The sequence below is a fragment of the Cydia fagiglandana genome, chromosome 13 (assembly GCF_963556715.1).
Source record: "Cydia fagiglandana chromosome 13, ilCydFagi1.1, whole genome shotgun sequence".
NCBI lineage: Eukaryota > Metazoa > Arthropoda > Insecta > Lepidoptera > Tortricidae > Cydia > Cydia fagiglandana.
This window is the reverse complement of record NC_085944.1, coordinates 14,479,008-14,500,760: the sequence shown is the minus strand read 5'-3', so window position 1 is coordinate 14,500,760 and position 21,753 is coordinate 14,479,008. Positions and strand designations below refer to the sequence as shown.

The following is a 21,753-nucleotide window of genomic DNA, read 5'->3' as shown; positions in this document are numbered from 1 at the left end:
GATAGTTTAGACGGACTCTCATCGTACAGCCTAACGGGATTTTTACAAAGCTAAACCGACTCTGTCTAATATTTATTTATTTATTTAAACTTTATTGCACAAAAGAAAACTTATCGTACAAAAGGCGGACTTAATGCCAAAAGCATTCTCTACCAGTCAACCTTACGCTGTTACGTAGACAAGAACGGCCGCCATATTCGTACTGGAGCTAATGTCAACGACGACAAAATGAATATATAGCGACAAACGATAAAACAAAATGCGACAAAACGACAAAGGCATCGTACTAATACGGATAATACATAATACCCACTTTACTTGTAAAACCGCAATGGATTTGACCTAGATACAGAGTATTCATTCTAAAAAACCTATTCCAAATTCCAAAAGGTTTTACATAATTGAATTCGAAGTAATTGGATTGGATCCGGGGTTTATTTTGTTATTTTTGTTTCAACGCATACAGCGGGTTTTCTAGCCGCCTAAAATGTTTTCCAATTTTGATCCTATTCGAAAATTTCCAGCATAAAAGTTTATTCTCGTTATAGAACGCAAAATTGTAGTTAGGTATAGTTCAAAAGTTATTTAGAAGCTTTTCTAATAATAACGATTCAAAATTTAAAAAAAAACTAGTGTACCGACTTAATTCGACTTTTAAAGAAATTGCTGTCTCTTACGAATAGTTAAGTTTCTAAATGCAATTTCGAAGATCGTCATAAAATCTCAGAAACACTTTTCCTATACTAGCGTCAGCGTTACTAACTTATCCCTTCATCAATCTATATCCGTGACATGAAAGGACATGACAACACTTCAATTACGGCCGTCAATCGACCGCCGATATCGTCGTATCCTTCTTACGGATGGTAATGAATTTGTTTGTCCGGGTCCATTTGTGCCGTTTATGATGCCTGCCAAACATTCGGGAGAGCTATTGAGGGTTAAACGTATTACTTATCTCAGCTAAATAGATTATGCGACGAAATGCTAGGAAATTCTTCTTCTCTTGACAGAGCTGTCGTGGTCACATTGAGGCGTCCGCATCGGTAGTAGAGGCGGACACAGGTCTTCGCACGATCTTCTCAATTAATTAGAAGGAAACAAATGGTATGGCTTAGTGCGCGCAGTTGTGTTGTGAAATATGGCCGTCGCGCGTGTGTTTACACGACTGTCAAAAAAAGCCCCCATAAGTACATTATTTTTTTTCATCGTGTTTGTTGTATGTTTGAATGCAATGCAATTGAAAGAAAAAAATCGTGTTTCATATCTCTGGCAACAAACTACACCTACTGACACCCAACTCTTAATTATAATATGTAGGTATGATAAAAAAAAACATTTCCTGTTTACAAGCAACATGGCCCAGTAACACCCATCCCATACAAATGTATTCAAGCAAAACAGTTATCCAGCTATTTTACACTAATCATTTTCACATTTGACCAACAGACGAACGGACTCTGGTAATTGAGATATTATTCAGCAAAATGGGTGGTTGTTTTCAAACTCTTTGTGCTGAGTAACCCACTTTCTTGGTATTTAACCTCGTGTGGGGTCGTTATAGTGAAATTTGAGGACATGCTTTTGTTGTTGCTTTTTAAAAGTCTTTTGTTCGCGTATGCTGACTATTTTGTATTTTCTGAACGCTGTTAAGGTTAAAAATAGCATTTGCAGGATACCTAATATTGTAAAAATACAAGTCGGAGGTAGAATCATATTTCGATAAGTGTTTCTACTACATATATGCATTACCCCATTTGTATGCATATTTTTACGTGGGAGAGAACGCATGATATAAGTAAATATGTGCCTACATCGACTTTTATATTATTTTTAGCAAAGTTGAAGCAGTTGGTTTTATGATGAAGACTCCTATTTGGAAAATATCCAAAAAATCTGAATGTTGATTGCGAATTCTACTGTTTTTGCTACTATATTTTAGACTTCATGATATGCATTAAAAAAATAGATTAATTAAAAGTTGGTATCGAAATTCATTCAAAAGATGCTTTCGGTAAGTGAGTTCAAAAAACATTTATTTCTCATGTCTATTAAATAGTTGTCATTTTAATTTAATAGTACATTTATAGGGAAATATAGCTTTTTTCACAATCCATAACTCCCACGGGAACAATATATAGGCCTTTGTCCTTCAGTATGCTCTGCATGAAATAGATATTTTTCCAGCAAGATGAAAATATTTTTAAGCAATTAAGATGTCTATATTGGTATTTATCCTGCAATGAGTTATTAAAAAAATAAACACATGCAGTCTTTATTCCTCACATGGCGTCATGCATTGCGCGATAAGGGCATAACGTTGTGTTATTCTTAGCTTCCCTGGGAGGTGCCCCGAGTGCCCCGTCAGCGATCCTTGATACACGGACCACCGTGGCTCTCAGCTGTTCGTGAGTGACACAATACAGGCTCGGGTTACACAAAACAATAGGAAATAAATTGTATTCACTAGCCACTTATAAACTGTAGCCACTGTAAAACGGTAAAAATTGCCAAACGAAAATGCTAATAAGAGTAGTAGGGGTAGACTAAATAAAAGTTTTTGGCAAAAAAATCATTTTTAGTACAAGCTTTTATCGGTGACTACTTTTTTTCCACACGCAACTAATACTCAATGAGACAATGTTAACAACCCCAAACACAATTAGTTTGCGTTGTTCATCAGAGATCCCATTGCCATTGGCCACCTCCTGTCTCCATCATCAGATCTTCATCATCCATGTCATCATAATAGATTGCATTGTAATCCGATTGACATATGTATGCAAAATTTCTTCTAACGAACAACTTCTATGCAGAAGAAATCGCACACGTATTTAACTAATAATTTGAGTACCAAACACATGGTATCAAAAAACTTTAGAACTAGAGATTTATACACACATGCACATTAGTATCGATTGATCCACTTTCAGTTTTGATACACAATATCATAAACGCTATCTAAAGTATTACGATAATCGCTATCAAACGTAATATTTGTCAGACAAAGTGTCTGCCGGTATTAAGTTAACTAGGTTACAGAGTTATCATTATCAGTCTGCAAGCTTCATTTCCTATTTAACGTAAATAAAAATGGTAACCAGCCGGCGTATTATGTATGGCTTTATCCATCTTTATCCACGTGATAAAATAACTGTCACTTTTTAACACCGTGGGTTAGAAAGTGACGGACACCGTTTTATCGCGCTGTCACGTAGACAAGAACGACCATCATATCCGTACAGCCGGCGTATTATGGATAGTTTTATCCACGTGATAAAATAACTGTCACATTTTAATACCGCGGGATGGAAAGTGACGGACACCGTTTTATCACGCTGTCACGTAAACAAGAACGACCGTCATATTCGTACAGAATTACCTACATAGAGTTGAATTCATTCATTGAAATTACCGTTTTATATGAATTAAATTAACTTTTATTATTGTTCTACATCTGTCTACTTATGTTTCTGAAGAAAAAATATAGGTACATACTTACTGAAACATAAATATAATATTTGAATATGCTATCCAATCGGTAGTTTAGACTGTATAATATGGGTTCAGTGCACCTAACTTCCTAGAAAAGCTTTAGCGAGCTTAGTGTTTAAGTTAGTCAGGTGTTACGATTAGGTAAACTTTTCTAGACGTTTAAAACTTCGGTTTAGTTTAGTAATTTAACTTGCTCTAGTGCAATAGGTATATGTAAAACAAATTTGTATACTCTTACCTTACCACTAAACTGAGGCGGTTTATGGTTGCGCCATGGTACTGATGTAGTGCATCATTGTTTTTAATCGTATTTTCACGGAAACATTCGTATTTGTCATGCTACTTCAGTCGACCTCAGTACTTTTTGTACCGAGACTAACTGAAATAGCAAGACACGTTCGTACGTTTCCATGAAAATATGATGGAAATTAATTATGCATCTGTACGTATTACTTTTTTACCCTAATCGTGAAGGTTTCTCTATTTTAGTTTCACGTTCAACTGTCACACGTTCGTCTGACCGATGTAAACCAATCGGCGGGAATCAATAAACAAGATGGATGACATTGCCCATAGACTATTAACACATCCCGCTCCGATAAACGAAAACGAGCGATATAATTTATGGCCAGTAGCTTTTTTATGTCACCTTTATTGCGACAAGCTGTAATGTTTCCATGGGGACGTTTGTTCATATAGTCTAGCAAACTCGATTTGTCAGTACATCAGAAGAGAAATAACTGTATACAAGTAGTTATCCCTTTTTTGGTGCTAGTACAGCCAGCAGCAGAAATTGCTAAGCGGGCGCGGTGTTCAAAATTATCCTGACACGCTCTTATTCTCCTAACAATAAAGTCGCGTCAAGATCATTTGAACACCTGGCCTGCTTAGCAACTTCTGCTGCTGACTGTACTAGCGTAAGACAAAGACAGTGTATTTTTCTCTACCTAATAATGCTTGAAATGAGACAGTCCCTGGCCAAACTATATAATGAAGGTATATAATGGATTAACCTTATCTGTCAATTGATAATATTGATATAAATGATTATACATATTAAGTACATGTATGCAAAACACATTTTTTACTACATTTTGAAAAAATCATTTGTCCAGTAACAATCTAGATAGATATAATCCGAGTCATCTATTCTTGTCATTGAAAAACCAGAAAATTAATAAGGCTAATTTAATATTAGGTAATTTTTTGGAGGTGAAGAGTGGAGTAAAAAAAAGTTCAACTGATATTATCACAACTATAGTCGATCATACAATAAGTAGGAAACCCTTAACCCTGCTTATATAGTTACTATCAGTATAAATACTTGTAACATAAAGTTATCAAACTTATCAAAGTGTATACCATCATCAATATTTATTTACAGTGTTACTAACTCCAACCGTAACCCACGAGAACTAACTTACTAAATACCGACGTCAAACTTCTTACGCCGTTGACCTAAAGTTCATTATTACTTGGTTCACAAATTCCCAAACGTGGTTTCTCACTAATCAAATAAGACCTAAGTCCGTTACAAACTTGTAGGTTGGTATGACCTTTTCAGTTGGGTTTAGATAGGTCACCGCGTTGGCGTCAAGCGTTCTGGTTGTGTCGTAACAGTTGGCAGCACTGTCACAACACGCTCGCTCACTTCGTTTACGATTTGCATGGCCCATTGTGTTTATAATCTGTGGTTTGACAAAGGAAAGCGAATGACGAATGAGTCAGTATTATAGCTGACTGAATGAATTCTAAATTTGCCTTTAAAAAGTACCTAATCATAGACTATGGAAATTTGTTTTTATTTTTGGTTTGCGTTTGATTATTTGATTAATAATTGTTTTTTTTTTCAGGTAATAACTAAGAGCTGCTATTGCTAGCCGTGCTGTAAGGGTTGCGTGAGTCTATGTATTTAAAAAAAATGTATACTTAATTAATAAATAAAATGATAAAATTATCTAATACGGATTTGCGCTATTTCTTGATTTCTTGATTTTGTATACGTTAAATTAAGGTACCTAACCAAGTAACCATAACCTTCAAGACTCTAAATATGACGTCCCACGGGTAAAGATACCTTATGGCGGTTGGCGCTTATGCTATTATTAACGCCGCTCCAATATTATTGAGGCGCTATACGACGTAAGCGCCAGCCGCCATAAGGTACCTACCTTTTGCCGTGGAACGTCACAAATATCCCCACGAGACGGTAGAAGTTGAAATATGAATAGGTAAGTACTTGAGTATTGTAAGTTGATAGTTGATAAGAATTAAAATATGTAAAGTTGTAGAGTGAAAACAAGCATTTTACGTAGTCACATTAACATTACACTTCGTTATCTACACTACTTTTGCATACTACAAACAGCAACACTCCTAACTGTACATCGGTGGACCTTATTACAAAAGGCATAAGGTCCACCTATGTACAGTTAACAGTGTGGGCGATGGTACAGTGGTAAGAACATAATAATATGTGACGTTCCACGGCAAAAGGTACCTTATGGCGGCTGGCGCTTACGTCGCATAGCGTCGCAATAATATTGGAGCGACGTTAATAATAGCGTAAGCGCCAACCGCCATAAGGTACCTTTACCGTGGGACGTCACATATACATACATACTCGTACAGTCGTCACTGAAATGTCGCAATACGTTTCCAACTGACACGTGTCCATTGTGTCTCTTAATGTGTCCATCCTTAACCTAAATAAACAGTCACAGGAACTAGTAATAGAGGTAAATGAAAACTATTATTTGTTACGAAACTATCCGTTTGCTTTATGCGCAATTGTAGAGATACAATAGCTGGCAGTTGTACCTAATATAGACTTCCATGCGATCATTTGCGGCTTTCCGTCAGAAAGGGTCCTTAATGATCTGTGTGCATAAGTCTGGAGCGGACTTTAGACTTAGGAGCGGTCAGCGGTCACTTAGGGGCTGTCCATAAATTAAGTCATCGATTTTTGACGATTTTTGACCCCCCCCCCCTATAATCATCCAAAAATCATGCTTCAAATGACCCCATGTCCTCCTACCCTATGTCCAGACCCCCCCCCCCTAATTTGAAATGACGTAATTTATGAATAGCCCCTTAGTGCCGATGTTACCTTACACAATAGGGTATTTGACTGTATTTTAAATAAATTATTTTATACCATGCATGAAATAAAGCACCAGAAGATTAATAGAGAAACGTACACAGCAGTTATATTTAAACACAATTTCTATTTTAGAATTCGTATAAAACTATAAAGAGTAGGTAATTTGATTTTAATGTCACATGCAGTGTTTCATATGAATTCCATAGTCGCAAAATCGTTTTGACAGTTCGAAAAAAGAAACTGATTTGACTAGTAGTCAAATACCCTATTAGGAGTTTGCTTTGCGAATGAATGAAATCAAATTGCTACGATAGTTTTTATATACCTTTCTCATGTTGTAAAAACTACCTGAACCAATACCCTTTGTTCATAACATAACCTTTCTATATAAACAATGTAATCATCGACTCCACGGAAGTCGCCATTCGCCATACACATGGCAATTAAAGCGAACAATGGATTTTGCACCTTATCACCATTACTTTTAATTGAATATCGAATGACATGGAGCGAGATTATGTAAATTTCTAACACAGCTGTGCAGACTGTTATTCCACAAGCTCCTTAAAGCTTCGACTCTAACGATTAACCAGTATAACTAAGTGCGCTCTCGAAAATCTAGAAATACGCATAGTACCTATTATACCCCCGCCACTCTATAATGAAATGAAATGAAATATTTTCTTTCCCCTCACTAGCTCGGAAAGCCGTCTTTTATCCTTTAATACAAGTGGGTAAAAACGCATTTTATTCACTAATGGGGAAAGTAATTTGACATTGGAGCGTGTTTTAGTAGCTTTTGACAGATAACAAAACGTAAAACGCCCATAATAATGGTTGGCCACCCACCATTGGAGTTTTGTTATTTGTTCACTCATGAGGCAGGGGTATTACGGATTTCAAGCAAAAATGTTGGTTGTGGGTATTACTGGTTTTCTAAAAGCTAGACTCACTTGAGCTCGCCAATAAATGTGAATACACGAGCTTACTCAATACAATTAACCGTTCATTGGATAATCAGTTCTATTCATAGTGCACTAAGGTTGGTGTTGGTGTGTAGTTGGTATGTGCGCAGATCTTGCATAAGCAAAGGGCCATTGTTCGTTATCAGCTGTTATCAGTCGCAATATGAACCCGCCCTGTTTCACAACTTGTTTATATTATTCGTGAGGTTTGTACAGGCTTAGGTTATATTGACCCGTGCTGGGTTTTATTGACCTAACTAAGTAGTTTATTAAAATTTCTAAATCTTAATGTAATCCTATGCTTCCTTAGAGAATTACAACCAGAGTCCCCTTTAAGCGCTTACCCCTCTGTCAAAAACCTCGCCCAATGTTTTGTACAGAAAATTACAGATTAGGCGATTTCGGCTGTTAAATTCTCTGAGTTTGCTACTTATATCTTTAGATATATATCTTTAGATATAATTATGATTTAAATTTATACTTTAACCACATCCCCAAACTATGTGGTACCACCAAAATAAGATAGGTACGTAATCAAATTCCTTCCATAGAAAAAACTTCTAATCGATAGTAGGTATCGATTCGATACTCGATAATCAATTCAGCTAATCGATATAAGAAAACAGGACACTCTGTCCAAAACAGGACAGAGTGAGATGCAGCATAATAAGGGAGAAAACCAAAGTTGTAGACTACAATAACCCGGATTGACCAACAAAAGTGGAGATGGGCACGCCACATGCTACGCGATCCACAAGAGAAATGGAGCAAAACGGTCACGGATTGGTACCCCAGAGATGGTAAGAGAAGTTGAGGTCACCAACGGACAAGATGGGAAGATGACCTAAAACTCACGGTTGGACATCACTGGAGAAGGGTTGCACGTGACAGGTCACAATGGAAAATGTTAGAGGAGGCCTATGCCAAGAGGCAAACTGAGCTTCGTGACATATTATAACAAACAAGAACATGTCTAGTACCTACTCACACAAGAGAAGTTCAGAATAACAAGGCTTATCATCATCATCAATCGATATTGTATATTGTGATGCCATGCGTTACTACGTTGTAATTATTAATACGTATACGACCTACTGTAAAAGTCATAGGTTATCTAGTAAATTGTGTTATTTTGTAAACTTTTACTATCACAGAGCAATGTCATATTAATTACACTTATTTGCGCAAACAAATACTATATATATAATGAAGCTTACCTAATTTTTCAAATTATATTTTAATCCTCTTCTTCGTCCTAGTTTCAATGTCAACAAACAGTAGGTAATTATATTGCTACGTTGCATATAAAATCTATGTTTCATGCGCTTTTTTACTTTGTCCAATATTCTGTGATGATTTCTAGTAAAGCATCAATTAGGCCAAAATGCCATTTTGGCAGTTTCTTTCGCCCCCCGGAATCAATAAATTTTTGAACTGTACTTTTTGCCCACTAACTAAAAAAATTAAGTTTATCTAAGGTATGTACAATCGATCTGTACGGCTACCATCAGTTTGGCATTGACATAAACGCTATCGTGAACGTAATTTACTTTCTATATATCGCTTTCGCACTATAATATGTCAGTACGAGCGAGATGCATAGAAAGTAAATTAAGTTCACGGTAGCGTTTATGTCAATGCCAAACTGATGGTAGCCGTACTGGAGACTTAAATTCACCAAAAGTAAATGAATTGGAGACTTATATTATTTTATAGGTTTATAGCAGTAAGATGTTGCTCAAACTTAAAGACACCCAAAAGCAATAAAAAACGAGTCATTCCTATAAAAAAATCCATAGAAAGCGACTCAATTTCCTTACTTTTCAGTGTATTAACATTTAACAGGTCTAGGTTACACTTACAAACGAGAAGCTCTGTCAGGTCAGCAGAACCTTGGCGTTCCAAGCTGCAACTGGTACAAATAGCCAGCGTATTTTAAGACATCTATACTGGGATGTGCATCACCTCGATTCTAAATTAGCCCAAGAGCGAGACAAGGAAATACCTGGTAACCGCCAATTTCAATGAATCGATTAGGTAATCTTCTTTCTCGTTCTCTCATTGCCGAGGATCATCACTTGTAATTTGTAATATGTCTCTGTCTCTTATTATGCAGGGGGTTTGAAAGAGCTGGATGAAATTACAAATCTGTAATTGCCAAGTCGCACTATTCAATAGCAAATACCATAATAAATCACTTTAAGCAATTGAAGAACGTTATGCTGGCAGGAGCTGTGGTCTTAGCGGGTTTTTAAAAAGAACTTCCTATCTCAAATACATAAAAGAACTATACTTATACATATTTAACAAGACATAGATAAAGTTTATGTCCGAGTTTAGATAAAAGTGGATTAAACATAACGTAAATAAACGTAAGTATCTAAGTTTTGTCTCATCATATTGCCATTTTTAAAGACGAAAAGTGTTCGCTTGTTGTATGGTCTCTACTTATACAGCTTATTAAAGAAATCATACCAATGTGATATACAGTATGTAACTCAACGAAACGAAAACCAATTACCCAAACGTGTTAATGTTTAGGTCATACTAAGCAACTCTACAATGGGATCAACCCCGAAATCGGGAAAATTAATTGACTCTTCGGGGTTGGTCCCATAACTCCCATAGTAAAAGTTGCTCAGTATGACCTAAACATTAACGGGTTTGAGTAAAGTAATTGCTTTTCGTTCTGTTACATACTGTATGTATAAGTTGTACTGTAGACAAAATGTGACGTTCCACGGCAAAAGGTACCTTATGGCGGCTGGCGCTTATGTCGCCTAGCGCCGCAATAATATTGGAGCGGCGTTAATAATAGCGTAAGCGCCACCCGCCATAATAAGGTACCTTTACCCGTGGGACGTCACAAATAATGTCAGTCAAGAAAACAGTGAAAGGAATGAGTTTCCCGCGAACACATAATGCACAATGCATCATTGTGCTAATTTGGTGCATCCAGCAAGGTTGCAGTCTCCAAGAACAATTGCAGCTTGAGACAAAAGTGCAACTCGGATGGACTTGCAGTCAGGAAGAAGATTTAAACATTGTAAATAATAAAATATTAATATATTGTCTTAAGGCCAAAACGCATACAATAATGTTTTGGCCCTTGATCCATAATGTTTTCTGTTTTGGTATCGCTCTTTCATTAGTTTGACTCATATTTTTAGTTTTATTGTACCAAGTAACTGAAAAAAAATTGCTGAACTGATCGAGTAAGTACACCACCTATAATAGTATAATAACTTAACTTAAGTACTTAATAAAAAATAAATTTTTATTAATATCCTAATCCGATTTTACAAAACGGCCTGTTGGTTGGTGTAACATAAGTTCGCAAATCTCAAATTTTGTGTAAGTAGGTTTGTAGTATATAACAACATTTTGTTAATACCTAATATGCAAGCATTTCTTTCAGGCACTTTTTGCGGGTCGGTTTGTCTTGCAAGCCGTATTTGGAAATTCGTGGACCGCTGGTCTATAGAACAAATCATGCGCAGTTATTTTTGCACTTATGTTGCTGACTGCACAAGGAAGACAATGTTTTCATAACATTTGCTATTTAATTAACCCAGGTAGGTACTGGTTTAATCTGCGGTCTAGACCTGAAAGGGTAGTAAAGTTAGCTAATTGACATTCCGCAATTATGTTCGTTTTGAAACCCGGCCTGACTTAGCTACGAGTACTAACTACTAATTTACTAATTAAGGTTCTCTCACGATCTGCGACTGAACGCTAAGGTAGACTTTAGATGAAAGTTTCAAAAGATGCATAAACGAGTTTCAAAGTTTTCATTTAAAATGGAAAAATTTGTAATATTACCAATTATATAAGTTCACGCGATTGATTCTTATTACCTACGTGTAAATTAGTTTTAATTGCTAATTTTAGGTACTGGTTAAATTGTATTGAATTGGTAGGAGTAATAATAGTACATTACTACAGAGGCCGGGACAAAAGGGGTTGCCGGCCGAAGACATATAGACGGCCGAGCGAAGCGAGGCCGGATAGGTCTGAGCGCGGGCAACCCCATTTCCCGCCGAGGTATGTATAGTGCTTTTCTCAAACATGCAATGAAATAAATAAAATAAAAAATCCACGAAACCCAAGTTTTATTTATAGAAAAAACTAAAAGTAAACTACACCCAAAATATAACCAACACGTACCTATATCATTATCACGCGTATGTTTTAAACGAGTCGTGTATTTTTACTACCCGTATATTTTCATATATCTTTGATTTTTTCGCCTTGTATCCGTCTGACTGTCGTTTTCGTCACATACGTTTACATAGTCTTTCATGTTGATATCATGTTCCACATACATCTTTGCTTTATGCATGGAGTAAATAAGTATAATTTCCAAAGTGTTGACGAATTTGTAGTTACATTCATTTAAAATATGCCACAAAACAGTTTCTAATAAACTGTAAGCCATTTTTCTTTGTTTCTCAAATAATAAAATTGCCATAAGCAACCATATACATACTTCGTCTTTGACTTGGCGGTAGAGGCAGCAAGTTATTTAAAATCAATTCTGCTTACGCTACGATTACAATTAATATTAATTTCATTATTTCGTCGGAACTCATATTAAAGTACAAAAATCAACAACGCACCATAAATCCAATAAAACAGAATTAAAATTTTTCATCTTTACCTCCATAACAATTTAAAAAAAATAACTACGCGTGTTTGAGTAGACCTTTTTACCGCTAACGTTTAGATGAAATATTTTAAATGTTTTTATTTGTGTAGTTAAATTTATAATTTAAAACTATAGAATTTGGTTAATAATGTATTATTTATTAAGTTCATGTTGATTTCATACAAATAAAACTGCAAATTATAGCAAACATTGGTTTTTGTTTTTTTTTTATTGGCGTAGTGGCAGAGTGTCATTACGAACCATAAAGCAAATACTGCCTCTAGTTTTTTTTAATGGATGAATGCCACGATGCTGTGTCACAAATATCTATGAAATGAAAATTAAAAAAGAGGACTTTGCCGGCCTAGGCCTGTTGTATGAAATTCCATTAACGACCTTTTGTCCTAGCCGCACCTGAAACGTCATACTTCGCAGCCTATTATAAGGAACATAACATCAATATTTCATTGCATGTTTGAGAAAAGAATATTATTGATTATGAAAACAAACTTCGCTAAAGAATCCCAAGATACATTTTCTCTCTGACAAAAAAGTACAAAAATCTTTATACTTACGTCAAAAATTTGCTGAAAATACGATATGGATCGGATATAATATAACAGTCTCAAAAGTTACGTTTCTTTAAACAAAAACGTCACTTTTGACACTGACATATCCGCTATATCCGCAAAATTTCAGACGTATCAGGTTCGAATCGAATCAGGCCGTATGTCAAACCCAAGAGATATACTCTGGTTTCCTAGGATAGCGGTGCCGTCATATAGCGGCAGTCTCCATACAAAACACTACGACATCCATATTTAGCCGTATTATTTTGTATGGAGACGGCCGCTATATGACGACACCGCTATCCTAGGAAAACCGAGCTTTAGAAGAGGTGCATGCTCCAGCCCAGATTCGAACAGACGTCGGCGTCAGAGGGGCTACCGCGAAAACCGAAATTCGCAAATTGCGGGGATCTTTCTCTTTTACTCCAATGAAGGCGTAATTAGAGTGACAGAGAAAAATGCCCGCAATTTGCGAACTTCGATTTTCGCGGTTATAGGCCAGCTTTCGCAGTGTAGACACTGTAGACGGTAGACCATAACCTCTACGCCACCGGGTCACGGTGGCCATCCCAGCTTCTAGGGTATATTTGATTTGATAAATCCGCCATTCTACCGATATTTAACAACAAATTATTTGGACCTCGATAAAATAAACAGGGCCCACATCAGGCGTGGCTCACTCCGCGATTTCGTCGCTTTGCTACAGATAGCTAAAAGTACAACCGTTCCACACCAATTTTGGTGGCTAGCCATAAGCCACGCGTGGCGCTATCGCCACCTAGCGGCTATACCTGTCCTGATCGTACTAGACGCTTTTTGTTAGAGAGTGAGTCTTCTGTACCTATATAGTACTATTATATATTCTGTGCCTCTACGCCACCCGGTCGCAGTGGCCTCCCAGCTTCTAGGCAATCTAAGGTATATTTGATTTGTTATAGCCGCCATTCTGCCGATATTTAACAACAAATTATTTGGGCCCTCGATAAAATAAACAGGGCCCACGTGCAGTTGCGCAAACGTGATTCAGATTGGTCTCTGGCCCTTTGTCGGCCCGCGTTGGGCAAGGCGAGGTTATGTAATAGATTATCGGATTATCCTATTAGGTGCCTTTAAAGGACCAGAGTTATCCACGATATAAGCCGCATTGCCACTTCGTAGTCCTAAAAATTGTCGGTAAATATACCTATAAGGGCGACTTGCACCATTCACTAACCCGGGGTTAACAGGTTAAACCTGGAGTGTCACCATTGTTACCAGTACAATTTGACACAAGCTTAACGGTTTAACCAGTTAACCCCGGGTTAGTGAGATGGTGCAAGTGGGCCTAAGAGAAGAAAAAGATGTACCTTACAAACCTTTCAGAGGTTTCAGTTAAATTTTGTCTTTTTCTAATAAACACAAATGTCAAATTGGGAGATTTTTGATCATCATGATGAGGGACAAATTATTAGAGTAGAGTTAGACAAAGAAAAGTCTGCAGCGATTTTGATAGCTTACGCAGTGCAAATGCTATTTAAATACGTCATAATTTCATAGAATTTTGACGTTTAAAATAACTCTTGCACTGCGCGGGCTATCAAAATATTCAAAATCGCTGCAGACTTTCTTGGTCTAACTCTATCAAACACCTGCCTACTTATCCCATCTTGGGGACGCTCGAGTGATTTCATTCACACTCAGCAGTAAATAAATAAATAATAAATAAATAAATATTATACGATTTTTACACAAATTGACTAAGCCTCACTGTAAGCTCAAGAAGGCTTGTGTTGTGGGTACTCAGACAACGATATTATGTAATATATAAATACTTAAATACATAGAAAACAACCATGACTCAGGAACAAATATCTGTATCATCATACAAATAAATGCCCTTACCAGGATTCGAACCCGGGACCATCGGCTTCATAGGCAGGATCACTACCCACTAGGCCAGACCGGTCGTCATTAAGTCAGTAAGTACCTAACTAAACGGGTTAGGAGCTCAAAATGATCTGACACACGCTTTTTCCGGTGTTTTTGACACCTCTTAGCTCTGCTATGCTGTGAACTATGAATGTGTTACTAGCGTGAACCAATCTAGCCGTGACCGAAAACCACATCTGCGAGGCCCTTTTCAACGTGGTTTCCCAAGGTAAAAGTTTTTGGCAAAAATTTCATTTTTGGTACAAGCTTTTACCGCTGACTGTACTTTTCTTTCCACAGGCAACTAATGCTCATCGAGACAATTTTAACAACCCCAAACACAATTAGGTTTCGTTGTTTTATCACATAGTTCCTATGGCCACCTCCTGTCTCCATCATCAGATCAGCTCGATGGTACCATAATATTGCATTGTCACCCGACATGTATGCAAAATTTCAGCTCAATTGGAAACCGGAAAGTGGATCAAATTTAACTTGCAAGATTTGATTACAGACAGACAGACAACGGTCAGGTGAAAGTAGATAAAAGCTTGTAAAATAAAAAGGTTGGCTTTGCGAGGCCCCCCTAAGTGCGAGGCCGTGGGCAAAGGCCCCATTCGCCCACACCTAGCTACGCCACTGTATATATATGTCATGTAAACTACGTCTCAATTATATGAATTATTCTGATACATTGTATGACACATGCAGCAAGGTGAACGCCCGCCCTGCTGAATTGAAACGGCTGATTACTATATCTACGAGTGCGCAATTTATTCACGCTATTAAATACACTAAAGCCGCAGCTGTTGGCTGTTTGTGCCTTTCATTACTTCATTTTCACACATGTAACTAAGATTCGTTTTTCCCAGAGTTACTAGGTACAGTCACCTGCAATAATATGTTAAACAACGACGACCGCAAAAATATGTGACACGTGTGTCATGCTCTTATGGCTCTACAAATATAATAAGATCGTGTCAGATATGATTGTGGCCTTCATTATTGCCCTATCTATCAAAATTAGTAGTAGGCGGTAGTGGTCGAGTGGATATGACGCCCGACTTTCAATCCGGAGGTCGCGGGTTCAAATCCTGGCCTATAACCGCGAACATCGAAGTTCGCAAATTGCGGGCATTTTTCTCTGTCACTCTAATTACGCCTTCATTGGAGTAAAAGAGAAAGATCCCCGCAATTTGCGAATTTCGGTTTTGGCGATAGGGCTACTGGCTCGTACCAATGAGTTTTTCGGAACTTATTTAATCCATAAATCATTACTATCATTAGTTCATTACTCAACTTCCCATCGAAAGATTACACCAAGGGCATCTTCGTTTTTTAAACTAATTTGTTTATTATTATTTTATTATCCACAGTGATGCATATCTTGTAGTCGTATGACGAACAACAATGTTTTTTTACGCTTCGAATCTACGGCGCAATTTCAGTAACTATCAAAAACATACAAACAATACAAACATAACTATATATACTTACCTAAACAAAAGACAATAATTAAGGCAACATATTCATACTTGTACAGTCAACAACAGAGCTATGAATACAGGCAAAGTGCCAAAAATATGTATACACGACTTTAATGTACAGGCAATAAAGTATCCGTATACATATTTTTGACACTGCCTGTATTCATAGCTCTGTTGTTGACTGTACAATGTACAGGCTGGTATGGTATGATTGGACACTTAATAAGACACGATCACTTCTTTAAAACTACCCTGGAGGGGCGGATAGCACGCAAGCGGGGAAGAGGAAAACCCAGACGCAGCTTTTTGGAGCAAGTGAAAGAAAAACTGGGCAAGTGCGAGTCGGACTCGCGCACGAAGGGTTCCGTACCATAATGCAAAAAAAAAAAACAAAAAAAAGCAAAAAAAAAAAAACGGTCACCCATCCAAGTACTGACCACGCCCGACGTTGCTTAACTTCGGTCAAAAATCTCGTTTGCTGTATGGGAGCCCCACTTAAATCTTTATTTTATTCTGTTTTTAGTATTTGTTGTTATAGTGGCAACAGAAATACATCATCTGTGAAAATTTCAACTGTCTAGCTATCACGGTTCGTGAGATACGACAGCCTGGTGGCAGACAGACGGACGGACGGACGGACGGACGGACAGCGGAGTCTTAGTAATAGGGTCCCGTTTTTACCCTTTGGGTACGGAACCCTAAAAAGTAGGGTTCGTGTCGTATCAATAAGTCAAAGAGCTGGCGCAAGATAGGGAAAGCTGGAAGATACTCCACCGACAAGAGAATAACGCAGCTTAAGTAAATAATGATGATGATGATTCATAGGTACTGGTATGAGTTGTACAGGCTGGTTCAACTTCGGTTCAATTCAGCTTTTGGATTCCACAGCTCGTGGGTTGGCAATTTTCCGATATCGGTTCACTGTCATTTAACGCAATGTTTCTGAAAATGTGGGGTTTTGTGTCATTAGCTGGTCGCGTTGCCTCCATAAGGGGTATCACGTAGTAAAACAATACAGATCATAAACAGCGAAGGATGGAGGGTCGCGAATTTCATTTTTCTTTCCAAGACCGGTCTCGCAAACTTTTTCTTTACCACCCATTTTTAGTGTACTTTGTTCGCGTTACACTCTTCGGTCTTGCAAATCAGTTATTTTTGTGACATCTCAATGTCATCCGAATTTTCCCCTGGGATATTGCCCTAAGTATTATTTGTAACAAAGTTTCACTAATTTACAATTATAGAGTTTAATAAACTATTCTTCAAAACGTATATCGCTTTCTCGAAAGCAAACAAGGAATTTATGAAAATCTCTGCCAAGACGGACATGAATAATTGAATATTCATAACGAGTCACGCTCCCAGCACGCGTGACGAGGATTGACAGTGTCAACGCTCAGACGAGTCTTCAATCTTTAATGACAGTTTTGAAATAAATAAAATAATTAATATTTTAACTTTAGAGTCTGTTCGGAAAGAGAACAGTCGTGGAATGTATTGGACCCCATACATTTCACGACTCTTTCTGCACAGACTCTAGATCTCCTGTGAGACTAGAACACAATTACCTATATTATTAAAATAATTTTAAACGGGTTACCATGCAGTACCACTTTATTTTAGTCGAATAATCGCTCAACATATATCGAGCCGTTTCGAAGATTCTCAACCGGAGCACCGTCTTCGGCGAGTGCGCGACGTGTACTCAACAACACGTCATGCGATTATTCCACTAAAATTACCCGAGGTGTATTTTTTTATCTGGACCGTTAAGGGCTAAAAAGTACACAATTCAAGCCTCCTAAAAGTTCTAAAAATTCTGCTTTAAGCAAAAAATACCAAAAGATGGTGTTATAAGGTGGTTAACTTTATCGACATAATATCTAAGTGTGCCCTATAATGGTTAAGTACCTATAATAAATAATATATTGTTTTACAATCGTCTTAGTCCCTATGTTTACATTGACACCCCCTCATTTTGTCACTGCAAAGTTGAGTCGGTACAGAATCAGCTTAGACCACAGACAAAACATCCTCCATCGACTGAGCATAGTCGCGCTACCCCCTCTGTCACTCCATGTTCGAGTCGAAAGTGTCTTTGTGTGACGTCCGTGTCTTTGAACGGACCAATCACGGCACGGGACTTCGCTCACCTCATCCCGCGCACCCCCGCATTTTTGGCATCATCGGTTGCATGGAATAATTGTTCTAAACTCGGTCTAGTCTATGGACTAGATAGACTGACTCCAGTTGTTGTAATCCAGGGAATAGAAAGAGATATCACGCGCTAACTTTTCATCCCTCTAATCGTCGCTTCGCAACCTTTGTCTGAACAACAAAGAACTGTTGATCCAGAGATCCCAGCGAACATACATTAAACATGTGTTATCTTCTCTGACTACGCATTTAGCTAGGAAAACAAAGTGAATATATATAATACGCCTTATTTTTAGATAGCCAGCCGATGTTTTGATGTTATTTTTAGATATCATGTTCTAGTTATGGGGTCGGTTTAAGTACCTATTTAATTAAAAATCAGGAAAGGTAGAGTCCAAGAGTTAGAGAGAGAGACCAAGAAAAGTCGGCAGCGATGCCCACGCAGTGCAAGTGTTATTTATACGTCATAATTTCATAGAAATTTGTCGTTTAAAATAACACTGGCACTGCGAGGGCTGTCAAAATCGCTGCAGACTTTTCTTGGTGTAACTCTAGCTTGAACAAAAGGAATTAATTAAGCAAAGCCATTTAAAACCGCGAGTAACTGAACTCCATCACGGGTCAAAGACTGGCCAAGCCGGCACATTTATAAACCATCGAATCGATCGACTGACAATCGACAACGCTTCAGCGGCCTCAATCGATACAATGACAGTGGTGGGACGACTTAAATCGGTGTGATTTTGAATTTAGAACGAAAAGCGGCCTTTGAGGCTTTGAATATTTCTATCCAACTGGATTTCGAACCGTAATCCTTTCGGCCGAGAATTGGTTTTCATTCGCCTACACATGCTTAGATATACAGTCTGGCAAAATTGTCAGTACAGTCAAGTGTAAAAATATGGGTGCACAAATCATACTCAAATGTAAGTCCCATAGCTCTTATGTCAGCGAATTAAGAACTATGGGACATATTTTTGAGCAAGTTGTATACACCCATATTTTTACACTTGACTGTACAAAAACGCAACCAACTTGAAAAATATAAGCGTGAAGTATATTTTTCATAATATCAACATCCAGGGAGGAAAATGGGGACTACGTTTGTATGGAGAAGCGGTCGTCCACTATCCTCTTAAGGATAATGACTTCAAAGAAGACAAAGTTCTAAACCATTGACTTCACAAGGCCTTTCTATATCCACCGTGGTCAACGCTCGGCCGGCCTTCTCGCTCCAGTGCTCGGTTCAGACACCTTTCCACTAAGATGGCTCCGTAGAGCGGTACAGAGCGATTGACATGCCATTATATGTCCGCAGACTCGATATAATATACATGTTTAATTGTATAGATCAAATATTATACCAAGAATCTCTGATATTATATTTTATCAACTGTAACTCATCAGCAATTGTTCAGTTTCATTGATTTTGGCGCTTCGGCTTAAAAGATAGTGCCGAAATTTAATAAAAAGGTCGACGTATGCACCAACGCCAGCCTTGTGTTACTAAACGGCCTCCATTGACATAGATATCTAGGGACTGGCCTTACGGACAATAATAATGAGGCATGACAGGGGCCAGTGTAGCGGTGTGACACCGCTACAACGCGATTGGTTGATGAGTTCGCATCACGCGCGCGATTGCTTGACGAGTTCGCATCACGCGCGCTATTGGTCGCAACTAGTTGCGTTAGACTGCACGATTGGCTGGAATTCGTGAGTCACACCGCTAAACTAGTACCATTTTTAGTGCCTTACGGGCCAGTCCATACATATATACGTTAATGACGGCCTCGCTCTGCTCGTCCATTTAGTCACACTCGGACGGCAATTCCCTATTGGCCCGGATTTTGTAGTAATGATAATATTCCTCAGAGTCAATAGGGCTTCTCGAAGAGTTTTCCACTGGTAAAACTTCATAATTTCTAGCACATTAGTTACTACAGAGGACGAAAGGAATTTCCGGCGAAGTAATTATGAGCGTAGCGAGGCTACAATCCCATGTTTCGCAGCCTATCTAGAACATAGACACAATATTTATGCGCATGTTTGAGAAAACTTAGGTACTTAGGGCCAGTTGGCACCAACCACATTTGACAGACTGATCAACGGCAGCCGGCGCGCCGCGGCGCCTTACTTTCCATACATAAAAATTTAGCGAACTCTTTAACAATACGAACAGTTTGGTGCAACCGACCCTTAATGTATACTATTGTATTTTTCCAGAGGCTGGCGGCGTGTGTGGAGCGCGCGGCGCGGGGCACGGGCGCGCGCGGCAGGTGACCGTCGGTGTACGCGGCTGATGTGGGCGGCGGGCGGGTGCTGCTCGCGGCAAGCAGGTGGGCACATTTACATACAAGCCTGTAAGCCGGTCTTCTAGGCCCCCACACTATAGACCGACCGCTTAATTAGTCCTCGCCTGCGCGGTGCGGGGGCGACGGGGTAGGACCATGGGCGTATGCAGCATTTTTTAAGGGGTGGGGCAGAAGCAGGGGAGGCTGGGTACGTTGTAACAGGGTACGGTTGAAACAGAAATTCTTAGCTTAGTCTGACAGTAAGTGTAACCTTGCCCCTTGCCCTTGACCTTGCCCCACCATGGGTACGCCTATGAGTAGGATGACTAGGGAAGGGAAGGAGTCTCTTAAGCGGTCGGTCTATAGCATCTTTTGAGCGGCGGCGTCTAGTCAGCGCTATGGAAAATGGCGTCGCTGCGCAGTTGTGCCAACGTTGCGTCGAGCAACAGCCATAGAGTTGGTTATGGCTCCTCTACACGATGGGCCAACGCCGTCCACTCCAAGGGACGCAGACATGCGGTAGAATGAGATAGCAATATCACTTGCTCCCTCTAACGCATGGCTGCGACCCTTGGAGTGGCCGGCGTTGGCCCATCGTGTAGAGGAGCCATTAGACGCCGATGCTCGGGATACCCTAGTATGGGGCGGCTAAGGCATGCAAGCGGGGCATACGTGCAAAGCGCTCTCGCTTATACACCATGAGAATCAGTGTGATAACCGCGTAAGAGAGATCCCACACTAGCGTCTCCGGAGCGTCGGCGTCTAGTCGACTCTATGGCTGCTGCTCGGCACTATTTTCCATACGCTGTGTAGACGCCGACGCTAGTAAGACGCTAGTGTGAGGGTTCTCTGATGCGGAAATAAGAGGAGACGTGCGAGAATCAACCAATAGCTTTGGTTACAACCAATTACAATCCATTCCTTAGATTACAATCCAGCGGAGCAGATAAGAGATGCTATCCGTCTCCTCTCATTTCTCCTCATTTCCGCGTCAATGAAAGTCAGCCAACATGTCTCCACGCGGGACCTGACAAATACGTCTTGGCCTCCGGTTACTGCTTTAGTTTATTATGTAGTTGAAACTCGACGTTTACCAGGTTGATTCATATCGTACTCGCCGAATACGA

The 21,753-nt window shown here is 38.9% G+C and overlaps 1 protein-coding gene across 4 annotated transcripts in view; it reads left to right on the top strand.

Annotated features, from left to right (window-relative positions):
- The window catches only part of LOC134670350 (protein yippee-like), a 200,692-nt gene that overhangs the window by 158,285 nt on the left and 20,654 nt on the right, over nt 1-21,753 (top strand). For all 4 annotated transcript variants that reach the window (XM_063528166.1, XM_063528165.1, XM_063528168.1 and 1 more), the window contains one exon: nt 20,559-20,671. In XM_063528166.1, the coding sequence (XP_063384236.1) occupies nt 20,635-20,671 (37 nt within the window). In that variant the 5' untranslated portion in view covers nt 20,559-20,634. Of the gene's footprint in view, nt 1-20,558; nt 20,672-21,753 lie in introns of those variants that run through there.